The following is a 17,261-nucleotide window of genomic DNA, read 5'->3' on the forward strand; positions in this document are numbered from 1 at the left end:
TATATGCATAAAGACTGTCTGAGAAAAAAAAGACTGTCTTAAAATGTGTAGGCATGAACTTGGTGAGTCGAATTTTCAGAGTAAGATGAACAGGTCAGTGGGTGTATTTGTATGATGTTTGTTCCATGTCATCTGATTCTAAACTGGTATAGTGGGATTAAAAGTGTGTCTTCCTTAAGCCTTCAGCCCCTGTCATGCAGGGTCAAGAGCAATCTCCAGTAACCCACTGCTCTTTACTCCCTAACACTTGCAGTCTTCCCATCTCTTATCTGTCTTGAATCCACTATGGGCTAATTTCATTATGCCTGACTGACAGGAACCCCCAGGTATTTGAGCCTTCTATCTCCTACACTCCTAGTTCTGTAAATCTCTGAGCATTTCCTGTTCTGACCTTTTTTCTCATCCCTCTCTGACTCTGAGGACTTCCAGTGTACCGTTTGGACTCAGTCCATCTGTCTAGTTCTAATGAACTCCTGGGGAAGAGGCAAGGGTTAGAATACTGGCTGTCTGCTGCCCTCTTACCCGTCCCCTGACCTCTGATCAGTGGGCCTGGAAGGGAGAGTAGATGTTCTTGTCTGTTCAGTATTGTCCCTCTCTTCTTCCTAGTGCCCCAAAACTTTGAATCTCATACCATTAAATACTATCACTTATCATTAAATACCATCATTGCAGCTGTAAATATCTTAGTTCTTGACTCACTTTTACTCTTCAGTTCTAACTCCTCTGTTATTCTTGATAGTTTGAATACACATATGTTGAGGTTCTTTTCAGTTCTTAGGACTTTCAGTTCTTTGAACCTATCTCCCAATGAGTTTCTCCTCCAAACTTCCTTGGTCACATATGCCCTGTACTATATATTTAGACTTTGTTTCCATAATTTTAGTTTCCTTCTTCCTTCTCTCCAAGTACTAACCCAGTCTTTCTCCTATGCCATCAGAAGTATCCCCCCAAAATCAGTCATTTGATTCCAGGACCTCAGGTCCTTGGAACCCTTAAATATGTTAAGTTTGAGATGCCTTTTAGGCACTGGCATGGGCATGTCAATATATTAATCTTGACTTCAAGAGAGAAGTAGGGCTGGAGAGTGCCTGGCAGAGAATATGAGGAGCCAGCAGGGTACTACCCCATGTTTAAGGCCCAGTGGTACAAAGGGGAGGGTGAAAGCAAGCAGTCATTACTTGAGAAAGCTGCAAGGAAAGCTGTGTCCACGGGGACAGTCAAGTTTCACCTAATTTGTTAAGGGCTATACTAAATATATGTCCAGGATGTATGGAAATACAAAAGTAAAGATATGCTGGCGTTTTTAAAAGACCAGTTAGAGGCCCTGGCCATTGTCAAGATGTAAGCAAGGGAGTAGTACTAGAAGGGAAAAGTTATGTGGTCAGATCAGCAGGAATTACAACTAATTGTCTCCAGATTTCCTGTTCAGATGATTAATGAGTGATGATACCCTTAAATGAAATTGAAGAGAATAATAGATTTAGGGGAAGGAGAAAGAAGATCCCAGAAAGAAATCCATATATATGTGGCCACTTGATATATGACAGCGGCAACGTTGGGACAATTGGACATTCATATGGGGAAATTGAAAGACTTAGCTCTTACTTCACAAAAATCAGTTCCAGGTGAATGGTAAAAGTTTTTTTCAGCTTCTGTAAATATAATTAATAAATAAAATGGTAAGATATTTAAAGTGCACATATGAAAATTTGATGTACATAAATTGTATATTTAAATGTGAAAACCAAAACACTAAACTTTTAGAAGATATACAGTAGAACATATTTATTTTTTAAAAAGGACAGAAAGAGAATTGGTAATACATACAGGGAGTTTTTTGTAAAGGACATAAAAAGATAGTATGATTAGAAAATGGCCAAGGGACTTAAACAGATAGTTCACAAAAGCAATCTAAATGGCCAATAAATATGTGAAAAGATACTTTAATCTCATTGGTTATTATGGAAATGCAAAATAAAATCACAATGAAATACCATTCTATTACTGTCAAACATGGCTTAAATTAAAATGACAGAACTAGGTGTAGATAAGTATATGAAACAATGGGAGCTCTTAAGCATTACTGGTGGAACCATACATTGGTAATCTATTTTGCAAAACCAGTTTGGCATTTTCTTAGGTGAAGTTTAAAAACAAACTAGAGCGCAAAAGGTCACATATTGTATGATTCCATTTCTATGAAATGTCCAGAATGGGTGATTCCATAGAAACACAAAGTAGATTAGTGATTGCCAGAGTCTTGGGAGTGAGGGGAATGAGGAAAGTTGCAGTTTCTTTTTTGAGTCATAAAAATGTTCTGAAAGTAGATAGTGGTGATGTTTGCACAACTTTGTGAATGTACTAAAACTGCTACACTGTGCACTTGAAAAGGAATTTTATTACATGTGAATTGTATCCTTTTTTTTTTTTTTGGCCACACCATGCAACTTGTGGGATCTTAATTCCTCAACTAGGGATCAAACCTGGGCTGGCAGTGGAAGAACAGAGTGCTAATCACTGGACCACCAGGGAATTCCCTATATCTCAACTTTTTTAATCGAGAAAAACTAAACTCAGGTATTAAGGATGCCTATTTAGTTGGTAAAGCTGTAAAGAAATGATTCCCATAAAAGTCAGGGTGTTTACCTTTAATGGAAAAAGGGAGGTGCTTTGACTGGAAAGGTTGACTAGAAGAAGGCATTCTGGAAGATGGCATCATTAACCTGGATGGTATCTATATAGGTGCTTGCTATATAATTATATTACTTTATTACTAAACTGTGTAAATGAAGCAACTGGTTCAAGGTCAGCTGATTGCACTGTCAACTGAAAAAAATGCACAATGTGAGAGCTGTGAGTTAAGTTTTATTTGGGGCAAAATGAGGACTGCAGCCCAGGAAATAACATCTCAGATAGCTTGGATATACTGTTCCAAAGAGATGGGGGAGAAAGGTCAGTATATATGTGATTTTGGTGAAGCAGGGAAAACATGCAACCAAGCACATATTTTTGCAGAAGTTTTCTGCTAGTCTTCTTAAAGTTACTGCTGGTCACGAGGAACAGTCATCACCATGAAGGATTTTAGTGCTTTTCTAGATATGAGGAGAAACTGGAGCATGAACTGGACTCATAAAATTTTCTCTTGAAAATACCTAACTATATGAAGACCTGTTCTGCCAGTTTTTCCCAGAACACAGATTGCCTCGTTTCTGATCTCCACCCTGAATTCCTCTCGGGGGGTGTTGATGATCAGCAGCTGCAGTGGCTCATACTTTGGTCCTTGTAGAGATAGATGGCAAGTGCCAATTTGTAGGTAACAGCTCCCAGTTCTATTTATCTTTCATTATAACTTGTTTCTCTGGGATGGATGATTGCTTGTCTTCTAACTATTTCTTCCAACTGCTTGGTGAAGTTGAAAAAACCTGCTTCTTGGGCTGCTGGGTTTTCTATCAGATTTTTTGTCCTTGTTGAGCAATTTCTGGCTGTTTTCAAGGATAAGTTACTCTCAATGATGTAATTTTTTCCCCCTAGAGCCAGAATTGTGGATGTAAGTCAATAAGAAGAATCAATTTAATTATTTTCTTCAAAATGTTCGCATCTTGATCTTCCCTCAAAAGAAGACCAATTCAAATTATATTGATTTTATTCTGTCATAGTCTTCATACTAGTGATTTTTGGTCTCTTGGTAAAATGAATATTGGAAAGTAGAGAAAAAGGCACAAACATTTTAGACCTTAGCTTCTATATAATAAATAATTTCTATGGTCTTTATCCCAGGTTCCTGGCACAGAGCTTCTAAAAACCTTGGAATTTTCTGAGAAAGTCTTATGCCAGTGAAGTAACTCAGGTGGCCCACTAGATAGCTCCAGGATGGAGTCTTGTCTCCAGGAAGACCAACCACATAAATAGAGAGTTGGAACTTTGGTTCAGCCCAACCTCATGAGGAGGGGAAGGAGCTGGAGATTGAGTTCATTGTTTAGCCAGTGATTTAATCAATTGTTCTTACGTAGTGAAACTCCAATGAAAACTGTAGACACCAAATCTCATAGTAGCGTTTCCTGGTTGGTGAACACATTTATTGTGCCAGGAAGCAGAACGCACCCAGATTCCACGAGGAGGGTGCACAGGAGCTCTTCGTTCCTTTCCTGACTTCACCTGTGTGCATCCTCTCTAATAAAACTGTAATAATGAATATGACACTTTCTGAGTTCTGTGAGTTGTTCTAGTGAATTATTGTAGCTGGAAGGAAGGCAGGCATGAAAACCTCCAGATTTGTAGGCAGTAGGTCAGAAGTACGGGTACCTCCCTCCTCCCAAGATAAATGGCTGGTATAGAAAGTGAGGCAGTCTTATTAAGGACTTTGCCCTTAACCTGTTGGGTCTGTACTAACTCTTTGAGGTTGGTGTCAGAATTGAAGTACATGCAGTTGGTGTCAGAATAGTATCTTTTTTGAAAAATATGTTGGAGCCTGGCCATTTGGGAGGAATACTTGTTATAATCAGTTTATTATTTCATCAGCTTCCACGTGGTAGGAATCCATTGTTATTTACCCCTGAAACAGGGATGCTTTTTGCCAGAGATTACAGTCTTAACATGTAGAGGCCTGATTTTGGATATATCCTGGCGACTACTCCCATAACTTGCAAGCCATTTCCATTCTGTGATCTTGGCAATGTTTGGTATATAAGACATTAAATTGTGAACCAACTCTAAAATGTTCTAATGAACAGATGTGTAAACCTTGGTGGTGGTGGTGATGGTGGTGGTGGTGGTGGTGGTGGTTTAGTTGCCAAGTCGTGTCTGACTCCTGTGACCCCATGGACTATAGCCCACTAGGCTCGTCTGTCCATGGAGTTTTCCAGGCGAGAGTACTGGAGTGGATTGCCATTTCCTTCTCCAGGGGATCTTCCCGACCCAGGAATTGAACCTGGGTCTCCTGCATTGCTTCCCTGGTAGCTCAGACAGTAAAGCATCTGCCTACAATGCAGGAGACCCAGGTTCGATCCCTGGGTCGGAAAGATCCCCTGGAGAAGGAAATGGCACCCCACTCCAGTACTCTTGCCTGGAAAATCTCATGGACTGAGGAGCCTGGTAGGCTACAGTCCATGGGGTCGCAAAGAGTCGGACACGGCTGAGCGACTTCACTTCACTTCTGCATTGCAGGCAGATTCTTTACCGACTGACCTATGAAAGAATGGTAAATTAATAAGTACTTACCTCACTGACACTGAAACAAAGATGTATACCATATGGTGCCCTTAATTCTGGTAAATGCCATCAAGTGTTCAAATATAGGCAACCAGAGGAGAAAGAGGACATATGTAGTTCAGGTTAAATAGGTTTTCTTAGTTTTTTAATTGATTTATTCAGTTATCTTTGTGATTTCCTTTATTCTGGGTTTCATTTGCTCTTCTTTTTCTAATTTCTTAAGATAAAAACTGAGGTCATTGAACTGAATTTTCTTTTTCTAAAAATATTTATTTATTTGGCTGCATCCAATCTTAATTCCATCATGCAGGATCTTTCCTTGCAGCTAATGGACTCTCTAATTGTGTCATGGGCTCAGTAGTTGTGGCACATAGGCTTGGTTGCTCCATGCGTGTGGGATCTTAGTTCTCCGACCAGGGATCGAATCCGCATCCCCTGCATTGCAAGGCAGATTTTTAACCTCTGGACCACCAGGGAAGGCCCTCATTCTTTTCTAGTACAGGTATTTATTTAGTGATATGTTTTTCTTGCTATCAAACTGCTTTAACTGATATATTTTCATTTTTATTTAGTTTAAATACTTTTCTAGTTTCCTTTTGCATTTCTGCTTTGATTTACAAGTTATTCTGAAGTGTGTTGTTTAGTTTCCAAATATTTGGAAATTCTCCAGAGGTCTTTCTATTATTGATTTCTAATTAAATTTCATTATGCTCACAGACCATACTTTGTATGTCTTGAATTCTTTAAAATTTATTGGATCTTCTTGTTTTATGGGCCAGAATATGATCTTAGTAAATGTTCCATGTTTACTTGAAGAGTGTGTTTGGTAATGTTCTTTAAGTGTCAGTTAGGTCAAGTTGGTTGATGTGTGCTCAGGTGCTCAGTCGTACCTGAGTCTTTGCAGCCCCATGGACTGTAGCCCACCAGGCTTCTCTGGTCATGAAATTTTCCAGGCAAGAATACTGGAGTGGGGTGCCATTTCCTCTTCCAGGGGATCTTCCCAACCAAGGGATAGAACCCATGTCTCTTGCATCTCCTGCATTGGCAGGCAGATTCTTTACTACTACCCCTTGCTGATCTATAAATTTCCACTCAAATGATGAAAACTTGGCTCCAACCACCCATTATCCATATATATTTAGTTTTTCAATTCCACTGTACACAGTGGGACTGTCAGAATTGTTTTCCCCATACTCCCATGGGAAGCATCTTTATAGACTAGAGTATATATATCTAGTTCCTTTTGCCTTCAGACTCCATTCGTTTTCCATCTTTTTATGACTTGATAACTGATTTCTTTTTAGTGCTGAATAATTTCATTGTCTATGTGTACCGCAGTTGTATTCACCCACTTACTAAAGGATACATTGGCTGCTCCAAGTTTTGGCACTTATCAGTAAAGCTGCTCTCAGCTTCTGTGTGCAAGTTTTTATGTGGACAGGAAGTTTTCTACTCAACTGAGTAATTACTTAGGAATACAGTTGCTGGATTATACAATAAGACTGTGTTTAGCATTATAAGAAATTGCCAAACTATCTTCTAAGGTGGCTATACCATTTTGCAGTCCTACTAACAATGAATAAGTTCCTGTTATTCCACATCCTTATTAGTATTAGATATTGTCAGTTTTTTAGCCATTCTCATAGATGTGTATGGGTATCCCTTTATGGTTTTAATTTATGATTCCCTGTGACAAATGATGTTGAGCAACTTTTCCTGTGCTCGCTTGCCATCTGTGTATCTTCGTTGGTAAGATGTCTATTCAGACCTTTTTCGCCTTATAAAATTGGTTTGTTTCTTATTGTTGAGCTTAAAAGTTCTTTGTTTATTTTGGATACAAGTCTTTTGTATCCAAAATACAACATGTTTTGCAAATATTTTCTTCCAGTCTATGGTTTATCTTTTTTATTCTCTTAGCAGTGTGTTTTGCAGAGCAGCTTTTTATTTTAATGCAGTCCAATTTATTAATTTTATTCATTGATCATGCTTTTGGTTTCATATCTTAAGAATTCATCACCAAAGGCAGGGTCACTTCCCTTTCCCCTATGTATCTTGTAGAAGTTTGATAGTTTTGTGCTTTATATTTAGGCAGATGTTACATTAGGATCATTTATGTGATCCATGTTGAATTAGTTTTTGTGAAAGGTTGTGTCTAGATGATTCTTCTGTGGGTTTTGTTTTGTTTGTTTGCATACAGACATCTGATTGTTCTAGCACCATTCATGGAAAAAAACTATCTTTTCTCTGTTGAATTGACTAAGCTCCTTTGTCATAGATCAGTTGAATATAGTTGCATTTCTTTATCTCTGGGTGCTCTGTTCTGTTCCATTATCTATGTGTCTGTTCTTTCGCCAATACCACACTAACATTTAAAAAAAAAAAAAACAACACAGATTTCTTTTATTGGATTTTCTGGTCTTTTTTACAGAAAAAAGTTACATGTATTCCATTATATATTGCAATTATTTTTTAAGTAAATAAATTAAGACTTTTAGTTGGAGTTTCAATATCAAACTCTCAAAAATTAATGGAATGAATATACAGAGAAGTAGAAGGATATAGTAGACCTGAAAAGCACTATTAACCAATTCAACATAATTAAGACTTACACAATTTTCACACAACAGTAGGATACAAATTCTATTCAAGTTCCCATAGACTATGAACTAGGAGACGCTGGAATGTATCCAGAGGCATAAAACAAGGTGCAGACATTTCATAGTCTAAAGGTATTGAAGTCATAGAATCTGTTCTCTCATCACTATGGGATAATGTTAGAAGTCAATATCAAAAGATAGTTGAAAACTCCCAACGTATTTTCAAGTGCAACGTGACATTTCCCAAGAGAAATCTTTGACTTAGCCATTGAAAGCCTCAATGAAGTTAGAAGACTGAAAAAAACAGAGGATGATTGCAGAGAAGAAAGCATTTCATGAGAGATTAATTCAAAGTGAGAAATTAATATCAAAGATACTCTAAAAAATCCCATGTATTTGGAAATAAATATCCACTTTTAAATAATGAATGTATCTAAGAAGTCATAACAAGGAAAATAGAAAATATTTGTAATAGAATAATAATCAAAAGAGAATTTACTAGAATTTGTTGCATACAGCTGGAACTGCTCAGTGCAATTAAATATAATGTGGGCTCTTTTTTTTTTTTTTTAGTGACTTTTTTTTTTAATTTTTAAATTTTTAAAAAAATTTATTTATTTTAATTGGAGGCTAATTACTTTACAGTATTGTATTGGTTTTGCCATATATCAACATGAATCTGCCACGGGTGTACACGTGCTCCCCATCCTGAACCCCCCTTCCACCTCCCTCCCTGTACCATCCCTCTGGGTCATCCCAGTGCACCAGCCCCAAGCATCCTGTATCATGCATTGAACCTGGACTGGAGATTTGTTTCATATATGATATTATAAGTGTTTCAATGACATTCTCCCAAATCATCCCACCCTCTCCCTCTCCCACAGAGTCCAAAAGACTGTTCTATACATCTGTGTCTCTTTTGCTGTCTCGCATACTGAGTTATCATTACCATCTTTCTAAATTCCATATATATGTGTTAGTATACTGTATTGGTGTTTTTCTTTCTGGCTTACTTCATTCTGTATAATAGGCTCCAGTTTCATCCCCCTCATTAGAACTGATTCAAATGTATTCTTTTTAATGGCTGAGTAATACTCCATTGTGTATATGTACCACAGCTTTCTTATCCATTCATCTGCTGATGGACATCTAGGTTGCTTCCATGTCCTGGCTATTATAAACAGTGCTGTGATGAACATTGGGGTGCACGTGTCTCTTTCAATTCTGGTTTCCTTGGTATATATGCCCAGGAGTGGGATTGCTGGGTCATAAGGCAGTTCTATTTCCAGTTTTTTAAGGAATCTCCACACTGTTCTCCATAGTGGCTGTACTAGTTTGCATTCCCACCAACAGTGTAAGAGGGTTCCCTTTTCTCCATACCCTCTCCAACATTTATTGCTTGTAATCTCTATCTTTTAATTGGTGCCTTGTAGCTGAGTTAGTAAAGAATCTGCCTGCAATGCAGGAGACCTAGGTTTGATTCCTGGGTCGGGAAGATCCCCTGGAGAAGAAAATGGTAACCCACTCCAGTATTCTTGCTTGGAGAATCCCATGGACAGAGGAGCCTGGCAGGCTATAGTCCATGGGGTCGTAAGAGTTGGACATGACTTAGTGACTAAACCACCACCACCACCACCAACACCGTACTATTTCATTTACTATTGTTGTTGATAATGTTTTGGTTTAAATCTGTCATCTTCCTATTTATTTTCTTATTGTACCATCTGTTTTTTTCTTTATTTGTTCTTTCATTTGGGACTGAGTGTTTTTTAATTTTATTTTACATCCTCTATTGGCTTATGAGCTATAACTCTTTGTTATTTAGTAGTTGGATTAGCATGTATAATATATATTTTTATCACAATATTAAACCACTTCACATGTAGCATAAAAATAATACTATTCCATTTCTACCCTCCCAGCCTTTATACTGTCTTCAACCTTTTTATTTTCATATATGATGTAAATTTCACATTACCTTGTTATTTTTGTTTAAACATTATTTTTTAAAGACATTTAAATAATAAGAAAAAAATCTTAGATATTTTCCCATGTAGTTAACATTTCCAGTGTTCTTCACTCTTTCGTGTAGATCCATATTCCATCTGGTATTATTCTCCTTGTGCCTAAAGGACATTTTGAAACTATTTCTTATAGTGCAGTCTTCTGTTGAGGATTTTGTTTGGCTTTTTTAATCTGAAAATATCTTTATTTCATCTTTTTTTTTAAGAATATTTTCACTGGTGCAGTGACTTTTGACACTAACTGCCCAGAATTGGGCAGAACTTAGGTTATGGCCACAGTCCTCCACAAAACTGTCGTTACTTTAGACATCACTTGCATGATTGGCAGTTCCCAGGCCACTCATAATTCTCACCAACTGGATACAAGTTCAGGGCTCCCACTGCCTCCTCAGATTTAATAATTTGCTAGAATGACTTGCAGAAATCATAAAAGAACTATATTTACAAATACAGTTTTATTATAGCAAAAAAGATATATTAAGAACCAGCCAAAAATAGAGACACTTAAGGTGAAGTCTGGGAGGGTCCCCTGTGTGAAGTTTCTGGTGCCTCTCTCCATGAAGTCCAGATGCTTCACTCTCCTGGCATACTCATGTGGAGCAATATGCAGAGTATTACTAACCAGGAACACTCATCAGAGCTTTGGTGTCCATAGTGCTTACTAGAGTTTCATTATGTAAGTAAGCATGATTGACTAATTCATCAGCTATGTGATTGAACTCAGTCTCTTGCACCCCTGGAGGCCAGAGTAATATCAAATGGCTTAAGCTTCAGCTCTCTGTTCTCTTGGTTCCTCATCTTATTTGCATAAACTGTCTGGCCCCACCATAAATAAAGAAGACACTCCTATCACCTGGGAAATTGCAAAGATTTAGAGGCACATTCCTAGGAACTGGGGACAAATGCCACCAGGTTCTTTATTACACAGTAGCTGGGTATAGAATTCCAGGTTGGTAGGATTTGTGTTTTTTCCCATAATTTAAAGATGTTATTTCATTATCCTTTTGCATTATTTTTGGTCAGAAATCTACTATAATCCTTATCTTTATTCCTATCTAAACATGTCTTTCCTACCCCCCTCAATCTGCCTCCCAGCTACTTTTAAGAATTTTCTTTTTATCATGAGTTTTGAGCAATATGATTGTAATGTGCTTTGGTATATATTTCTTCCTCTTTCTCTTAGAGATTCTTAGATAAAATGGGTTTATAGTTTTTTCCATCAAATTTAGAAAACCATCAGCCATTATTTCTTTTTTTTTTTTAATTTTATTTTATTTTTAAACTTTACATAATTGTATTAGTTTTGCCAAATATCAAAATGAATCCACCACAGGTATACATGTGTTCCCCATCCTGAACCCTCCTCCCTCCTCCCTCCCCATACCATCCCTCTGGGTCGTCCCAGTGCTCTAGCCCCATGCATCCAGTATCGTGCATCGAACCTGGACTGGCATCTCGTTTCATACATGATATTTTACATGTTTCAATGCCATTCTCCCAAATCTTCCCACCCTCTCCCTCTCCCACAGAGTCCATAAGACTGTTCTATACATCAGTGTCTCTTTTGCTGTCTCGTATACAGGGTTATTGTTACCATCTTTCTAAATTCCATATATATGCGTTAGTATACTGTAATGGTGTTTTTCCTTCTGGCTTACTTCACTCTGTATAATAGGCTCCAGTTTCATCCACCTCATTAGAACTGATTCAAATGTATTCTTTTTAATGGCTGAGTAATATTCCATTGTGTATATGTACCACAGCTTTCTTATCCATTCATCTGCTGATGGACATCTAGGTTGCTTCCATGTCCTGGCTATTATAAACAGTGCTGCAATGAACAACCATTATTTCTTCAAATATGTTTTCTGCATCCTCCACTCTCTTATCCTTTAAGGATTATTATTCTGCTTGAAGTTGTCACACACCTCAGTGATGTGCTGGTTTTTATTATTGTTGTTATTTACAACTTTTTTTCCTCTTAGTGTTAGGCATTTCTGACATGTGTGTGTTCTGTGAATCCCTAGCTTTGCTGTGAGCTCCTGGAAGATTCTTCGTGTTCTTTTCAATAACCATCACCACACCCGGTCCTTGGAAGACTGGCCATTGTTTGTAGGATACTCATGTTCAGGGCCTTGAGGCTTTAGATTGGTGGTTTGGGGAACCAACAAAGGGCATCTAGCTTTACATGTCAGGGATCAAACTGAGGGCACTTGTTAATCTCTGAGATGACACTATTTAAAAAGAATTTTATATATATAGTTTTTTAGACCTTGATAATTCTGAGGAGGCCTGATTCTTTTTAAGTCCCACCTAAGGAAACAGCTATTCTAAATCACTTTTCTCACACCCTGGTGACATGTGCTAGCCAGGAGGTAGGATAAACCATAAGAGGTAGCCCTCAACACCCAGGAAACCCAGAGTTGGTACTGAGTTGAGAGCAGATCTACTGCATAAGGTTATGCACCTCACTGGGGCTCCCTGGCAAGGGGATGAGTAGAAGCTGAAAATGCCTCTTCTTCATTAGTTCTCCTAAAGAGAGTGCCTTTATATAATTGATATAGAGGTACTGCACAGGGTAGGGAGCCGTTGTTTGAGAGACTGATTTTTCTAAGATCAGTACTGTGCTTAGTCATTCAGTTGTGTCTGACTTTTTGCGACCCCATGAACTATAGCCTGCCAGGCTCCTCTGTCCTTGGGGATTCTCCAGGCAAGAATACTGGAATGGGTTGCCATGCCCTCCTCCAGGGGATCTTCCCAATATTGCAGGTCTTCCACATTGCAGGTGGATTCTTTACTGTCTGAGCCACCCAGAAGATCAGTACAGAAAGACATTGAGTGCTATCCATGCCTGTTGAATGGAGATAATAAACTCATGGGCAGCTTCATGGCACTTTGGAACATCATACCCTTTACAAAAAATAAATTGTCCAAGAAGAAACCAGGGCCTGCTGAATTATTAGGTCCCTGGGTAGCTGCTGTTTCTCATAGCTAGTGTGGGTTCATAGAGGTGAGCACAGAAGTGGGGTGGTGGGGAGGGACTGGCTGAGTGATCAGCACATCATGGAGTGTGGTGCTTATTTCAACATGGTTTTTTGGGTAGAGACATGTTGACAGCTTCTCCTAAATAGCAGCCCCCAGCTGGCAATTGGACCACAGAAGTATGGCAGGCTTAGATTTGGCAATCGTGGTCCTTAGCACTAAGGTAAGTACAGTTGTTGTTGTTTTTTTTCAATTTATTTTAATTGGAGGCTAATTACTTTACAATATTGTGGTGGTTTTTGCCATACATTCACATGAATCAGCCATGGGTGTACATATGTTCCCCATCCCTCCCCATCCCATCCCTCAGGGTCATCCCAGTGCACCAGCCCTGAGCGCCCTGTCTCATGCATCAGACCTGGACCGGTGATCTGTTTCACATATGATAATATACATGTTTCAATGCTATTCTCTTCAATCATCCCACCCTTGCCTTCTCCCACAGAGTCCAAAAGTCTGTTCTTTGCATCTGTGTCTATTTCGCTGTCTCGCATATAAGGTCATTGTTACCGTCTTTCTAAATTCCATATATATGCGTTAATATACTGTATTGGTGTTTTTTCTTTCTGACTTACTTCGCTCTGTATAATAGGCTCCAGTTTCATCCACCTCATTAGAACTGATTTAAATGCATCCTTTTTAATGGCTGAGTAGTATTCCATTGTGTATATATACCACAGTTTTCTTATCCATTTGTCTGCTGATGGACATCTAGGTTGCTTCCATGTCCTGGCTATTGTAAACAGAAGCACACAGTTTTGTTCAAAACTTCTGAGCTATAAGTTTACAAGTTGTAGGGGACATGTGAAAACTAACAAAGAGATGGAGATAATTCCTACCCTGTGAAAGGGTTGGGCATGCTTTGCAGACTTGGGGACCTTGTGTATGGACTGTTTAAGGAGCACCACTCTCCTAAGTCCCCACCTGAGAACTTCATTTTCCCCTAGGCACACATATTTCTGGGTTAGCTCCTTGGATGCAGTGTGCAGAATATATGTGCAAGAGCCTTTCAGACCAGCAGTCCCATTGCCCTTTGAGAAGTGTTTGAGTGTTTGGCTGTGTGCTCTGCCCTGAATGAGTTCAAGCCTTTGCAAAGTTGGGTTAACTTGACTAGGCAGATTGGAACCTGAGATGTTCCAAGGAGGACAGGAAATTGTCAAGTTGCTGCTAGATCTAGAACAGATGTCTGAGAAGCATAGATGGGTTATAGGCAACTTGGGAACAAGGGAAAACCCTCTGGGCTGCCAAACTTTTGCAAAGAGAGAATCATTAAACTAATGGTGGGCCTGGAAAAATAATCATATGTGCTCATTGCTGGTGCTAGGGGATGATTTCTTTTCTAAAGGTTGTCATCTCAGCCTTCCCCAGAAGCAAATCTCACAGAGGATTTCTTTTACTTTCCCTGTTTACAGGTAACAGTCCTTTGGATAGTCCCCGGAATTTCTCTCCAAATGCACCTGCTCACTTTTCCTTTGTTCCTGCCCGTAGGTAAGTTTGTAGACTCTTCTGTGACTAGTGACTAACATGTGTGGTATTTGCATGAATGCCAGTTAAATGTCAGCTTCCTCCTTTGAGACATTGCCCTTCTAAGTGTGTTACCTTCGGTCTGCCAGCCATCAAAATTCTTTTCCTGCTTTCCTCGCCCAGGTCATAATTATCTTGTTCAACCTTTGTTTTCCAAACACCATAGGTGTTTGCATTTGAGTGTTTGAATGGGCAAGCACATACTAGAAGTGAATTTATTTTACAATCTTAAACAGAAATCCCTGGTTTCCTGAGGGCATGTTCTGAAACATTATACTCTCAATTGAGAGCTGTGCTAATGAGAAGATGGGCTCTCCTCCCAGGAGGACCCAAAGTTACACTTCTCCTCCTCTAACTCAGCTAGTTCAGGGAGCTGGAAGGGGCCATTTATGCCTCTCTCCTTGAGGATAAAGAGACTACCAGGTCTTCACTTATACTCCCATGAATTTGGTGTGATTTGGTGTGATTAACAGCCATGCTTGTATTCCTCACATTTCACTCATTTCCGGAAGTGACATGAACTTGTCTCCAGCACGTGGGAGCAGGCTTGACAGTTCAGCCCACTGCCAGGCTATCTGCCAGTACTTCTCTGGCCTCTGGAGAAGTACTGAGCTGACTGACATGAGTCCATCCATGTGTCAAGTCTTCTTATACAAATTATTTACTTTTCAGAACATCTCTACAATTCTTGCTTGGCAGAGTTCGTGTTCTTTGATTTTATTTTTAAAGCTATTCTTGATTAGAGCCAGTCTTTGTCATTAAGACCTCCAGAAAAGGAATGTTTTCAGTATAGGAATATGCTGGATGGATGCATCTGCCTTTCCAGCCCGGCCGAAAGTCTCATTTGTCCCAGACTTGCTGCCTCGACTGTGTGTGAACTCTCACCTCAGAGCTGGGACAGCAGGACCTAGGACTGTCCTCTATACTGAGTCATTTCCCGTTCATTCAGTAAATATTTACTGAGCACCCAGTAAGCCCAGGCACAGGCTGGGTACTTAGTGGGAACCAGACAGACAGAGCCCTTATTTTCTAGAAACTTAGTGGAGTTAGTAGAGTCTGTGCACTTGTTCCCTTTGAAGGAATGCTGTTCCCTCAGGTCTTTGCTTAGTTAACATCAGCTCTCCAGAGAGGCCTTCCCTCACCATACAGTATAAAGAAGTCCCTCATCATTCTCCAGCAGAGCATCCAGTTTGATGTTCAAACTAGTACTTTTCAGTGCCTGATACAGTCACCCCTGGGTATCCAGAGGGAACTGGTCCCAGGACCCCCGTGGATACCAAAATCCACAGATGTTTAAGGCTCATAGTATTTGCATATAACCTTTGTACATCCTCTTCTGTACTTTAAATCATCTCTGGATTACTTATAATACCCAATACAATGTAAATGCTATGTAAATAGTTTTAAATACAGTGTGAATAGTTGCTGGCACCCAGAAAATTCAGGTTTGGCTCTGTGGAACTTACTGGATTATTTTTTCCCTGAATATTTTTGATTCACTGTTGGTTGAATCTGCAGATGCAGAACTATGGATAAGGGGGGCTGCCTGTATTTTCTTATTTGCTTTCCATTTCCTCTTAACCAGAATCAAAGCACCTTTAATAGAGATGCCTTAACATGTTGCAAATATGTCTGCTGGTATATAATAAGCACTCAGTCGGTGCTTACTGATTGAATGAGTGGTGGGGAAGAATAATGAACAAGCAAATGAACAAGTATATAGTTTTAACCTGTGATAAGCACCGTAAAGGGAAAGAATATGATGCTGCCTAAAAGAGTAGGAAGGGAATGAGGCTGGAGAGTCTATACTGGGTGGTCATAAGGCCTCTAAGAAGAACTGACCTTTAAGCCAGCCTGAAGGATAAGAAGGAGCCTGCCATGTTGAAAGTGAGAACACAGGTGTGTAGGCCAATCCAGGCAGAGGGAATAGCTTGTTCCACTGGTGCCCTGTGCCTGCATGGGCTTTCGGAATAGATCAGCTGGGAACTCTGAGGCTTGGTATTACCACTGAGATCCACGCAGGTCTGTGCTAGGTGGCCTAAAGTTTGAGTCAAAGACAGAAACCTAGGCTGTCCCCTTACCAGACAGAGGTGGGAAAGCGGTTAGGTATTGATAGGGGAGGGGAAGAAGACGTCAATCCTGCCAAACAGAGTCCTCAGAAATTGTGTTTCCTGTCACTGAAGTCCAGCTTGGGTTTTATAGCATTGCATTAGTTTGGAATTTCACCAAAAGGCAGATGTAATGAAACTCTTAGGGGTATACCTGTTAGTCATACAATTCCACTTCTAACTTTTGCACATTCCTAAACAAAAGGTTTGCCTCTGCCAAGCTAGACCAAATGCCAGGGGTCAGACAGATCAGTCCCTCTGGTTCCCTTTGGTTCTCACTTTAATGTATGTCTTTCCACCACAGCCATGGCCACAGAGCAGACAGGTAATAGCGGACTTGACGGGGAGGGGCTGGGAAACTGCTGTGCATGGCCAGACAGTGTGGTTTGTGGTCTTGTGCTTGGTGAGAACTGGGTGTGATGAGTCTTCTCTGACTGTGGGTTTGGACATTTGGCCTTTCATTTCTAGCAAAGAGGCCCTAAGGGAGCGCCCTCTGCCTGCTGGAACCAAGGCTCCATGCTCATACGCTTAGAGGCAGGATTTGATAAATAGTTCCAAGCTTCTGAGCAAAGAGACAAGTCACCCTCATTCCCACAACTTTCCTTGGTCACCCAGTGGATGACCCAGCAGAGGACACAGAGGCCTCCTTACAGTGGCATTTCTGACTCTGGTGGTCCCTGCTCCTCAGTTTATAGGAAAATTGCTGCCATGCAATTGGTTTTCATTTCCTTGTGAAGGAGGAAAAGTCATCTGTGGAG

At 39.7% G+C, this 17,261-nt stretch overlaps 1 protein-coding gene across 14 annotated transcripts in view; it reads left to right on the top strand.

Annotated features, from left to right (window-relative positions):
- MAST2 (microtubule associated serine/threonine kinase 2) overlaps positions 1 to 17,261 on the top strand; it is a 207,083-nt gene that overhangs the window by 158,995 nt on the left and 30,827 nt on the right. For 10 of the 14 annotated variants that reach the window (XM_086386186.1, XM_086386187.1, XM_086386225.1 and 7 more), the window contains 2 exons: positions 14,284 to 14,359; positions 16,808 to 16,828. In XM_086386186.1, the coding sequence (XP_086242312.1) occupies positions 14,284 to 14,359; positions 16,808 to 16,828 (97 nt within the window). The remainder of the gene's footprint in view (positions 1 to 14,283; positions 14,360 to 16,807; positions 16,829 to 17,261) is intronic. The other 4 variants (XM_086386194.1, XM_086386205.1, XM_086386254.1 and 1 more) reach the window with 1 other exon arrangement.

Source organism: Bos grunniens, chromosome 3, assembly GCF_055505025.1.
Source record: "Bos grunniens cultivar Pamir isolate PY7600 chromosome 3, Bosgru_T2T1.0, whole genome shotgun sequence".
Classification (NCBI taxonomy): Eukaryota; Metazoa; Chordata; class Mammalia; order Artiodactyla; family Bovidae; genus Bos; species Bos grunniens.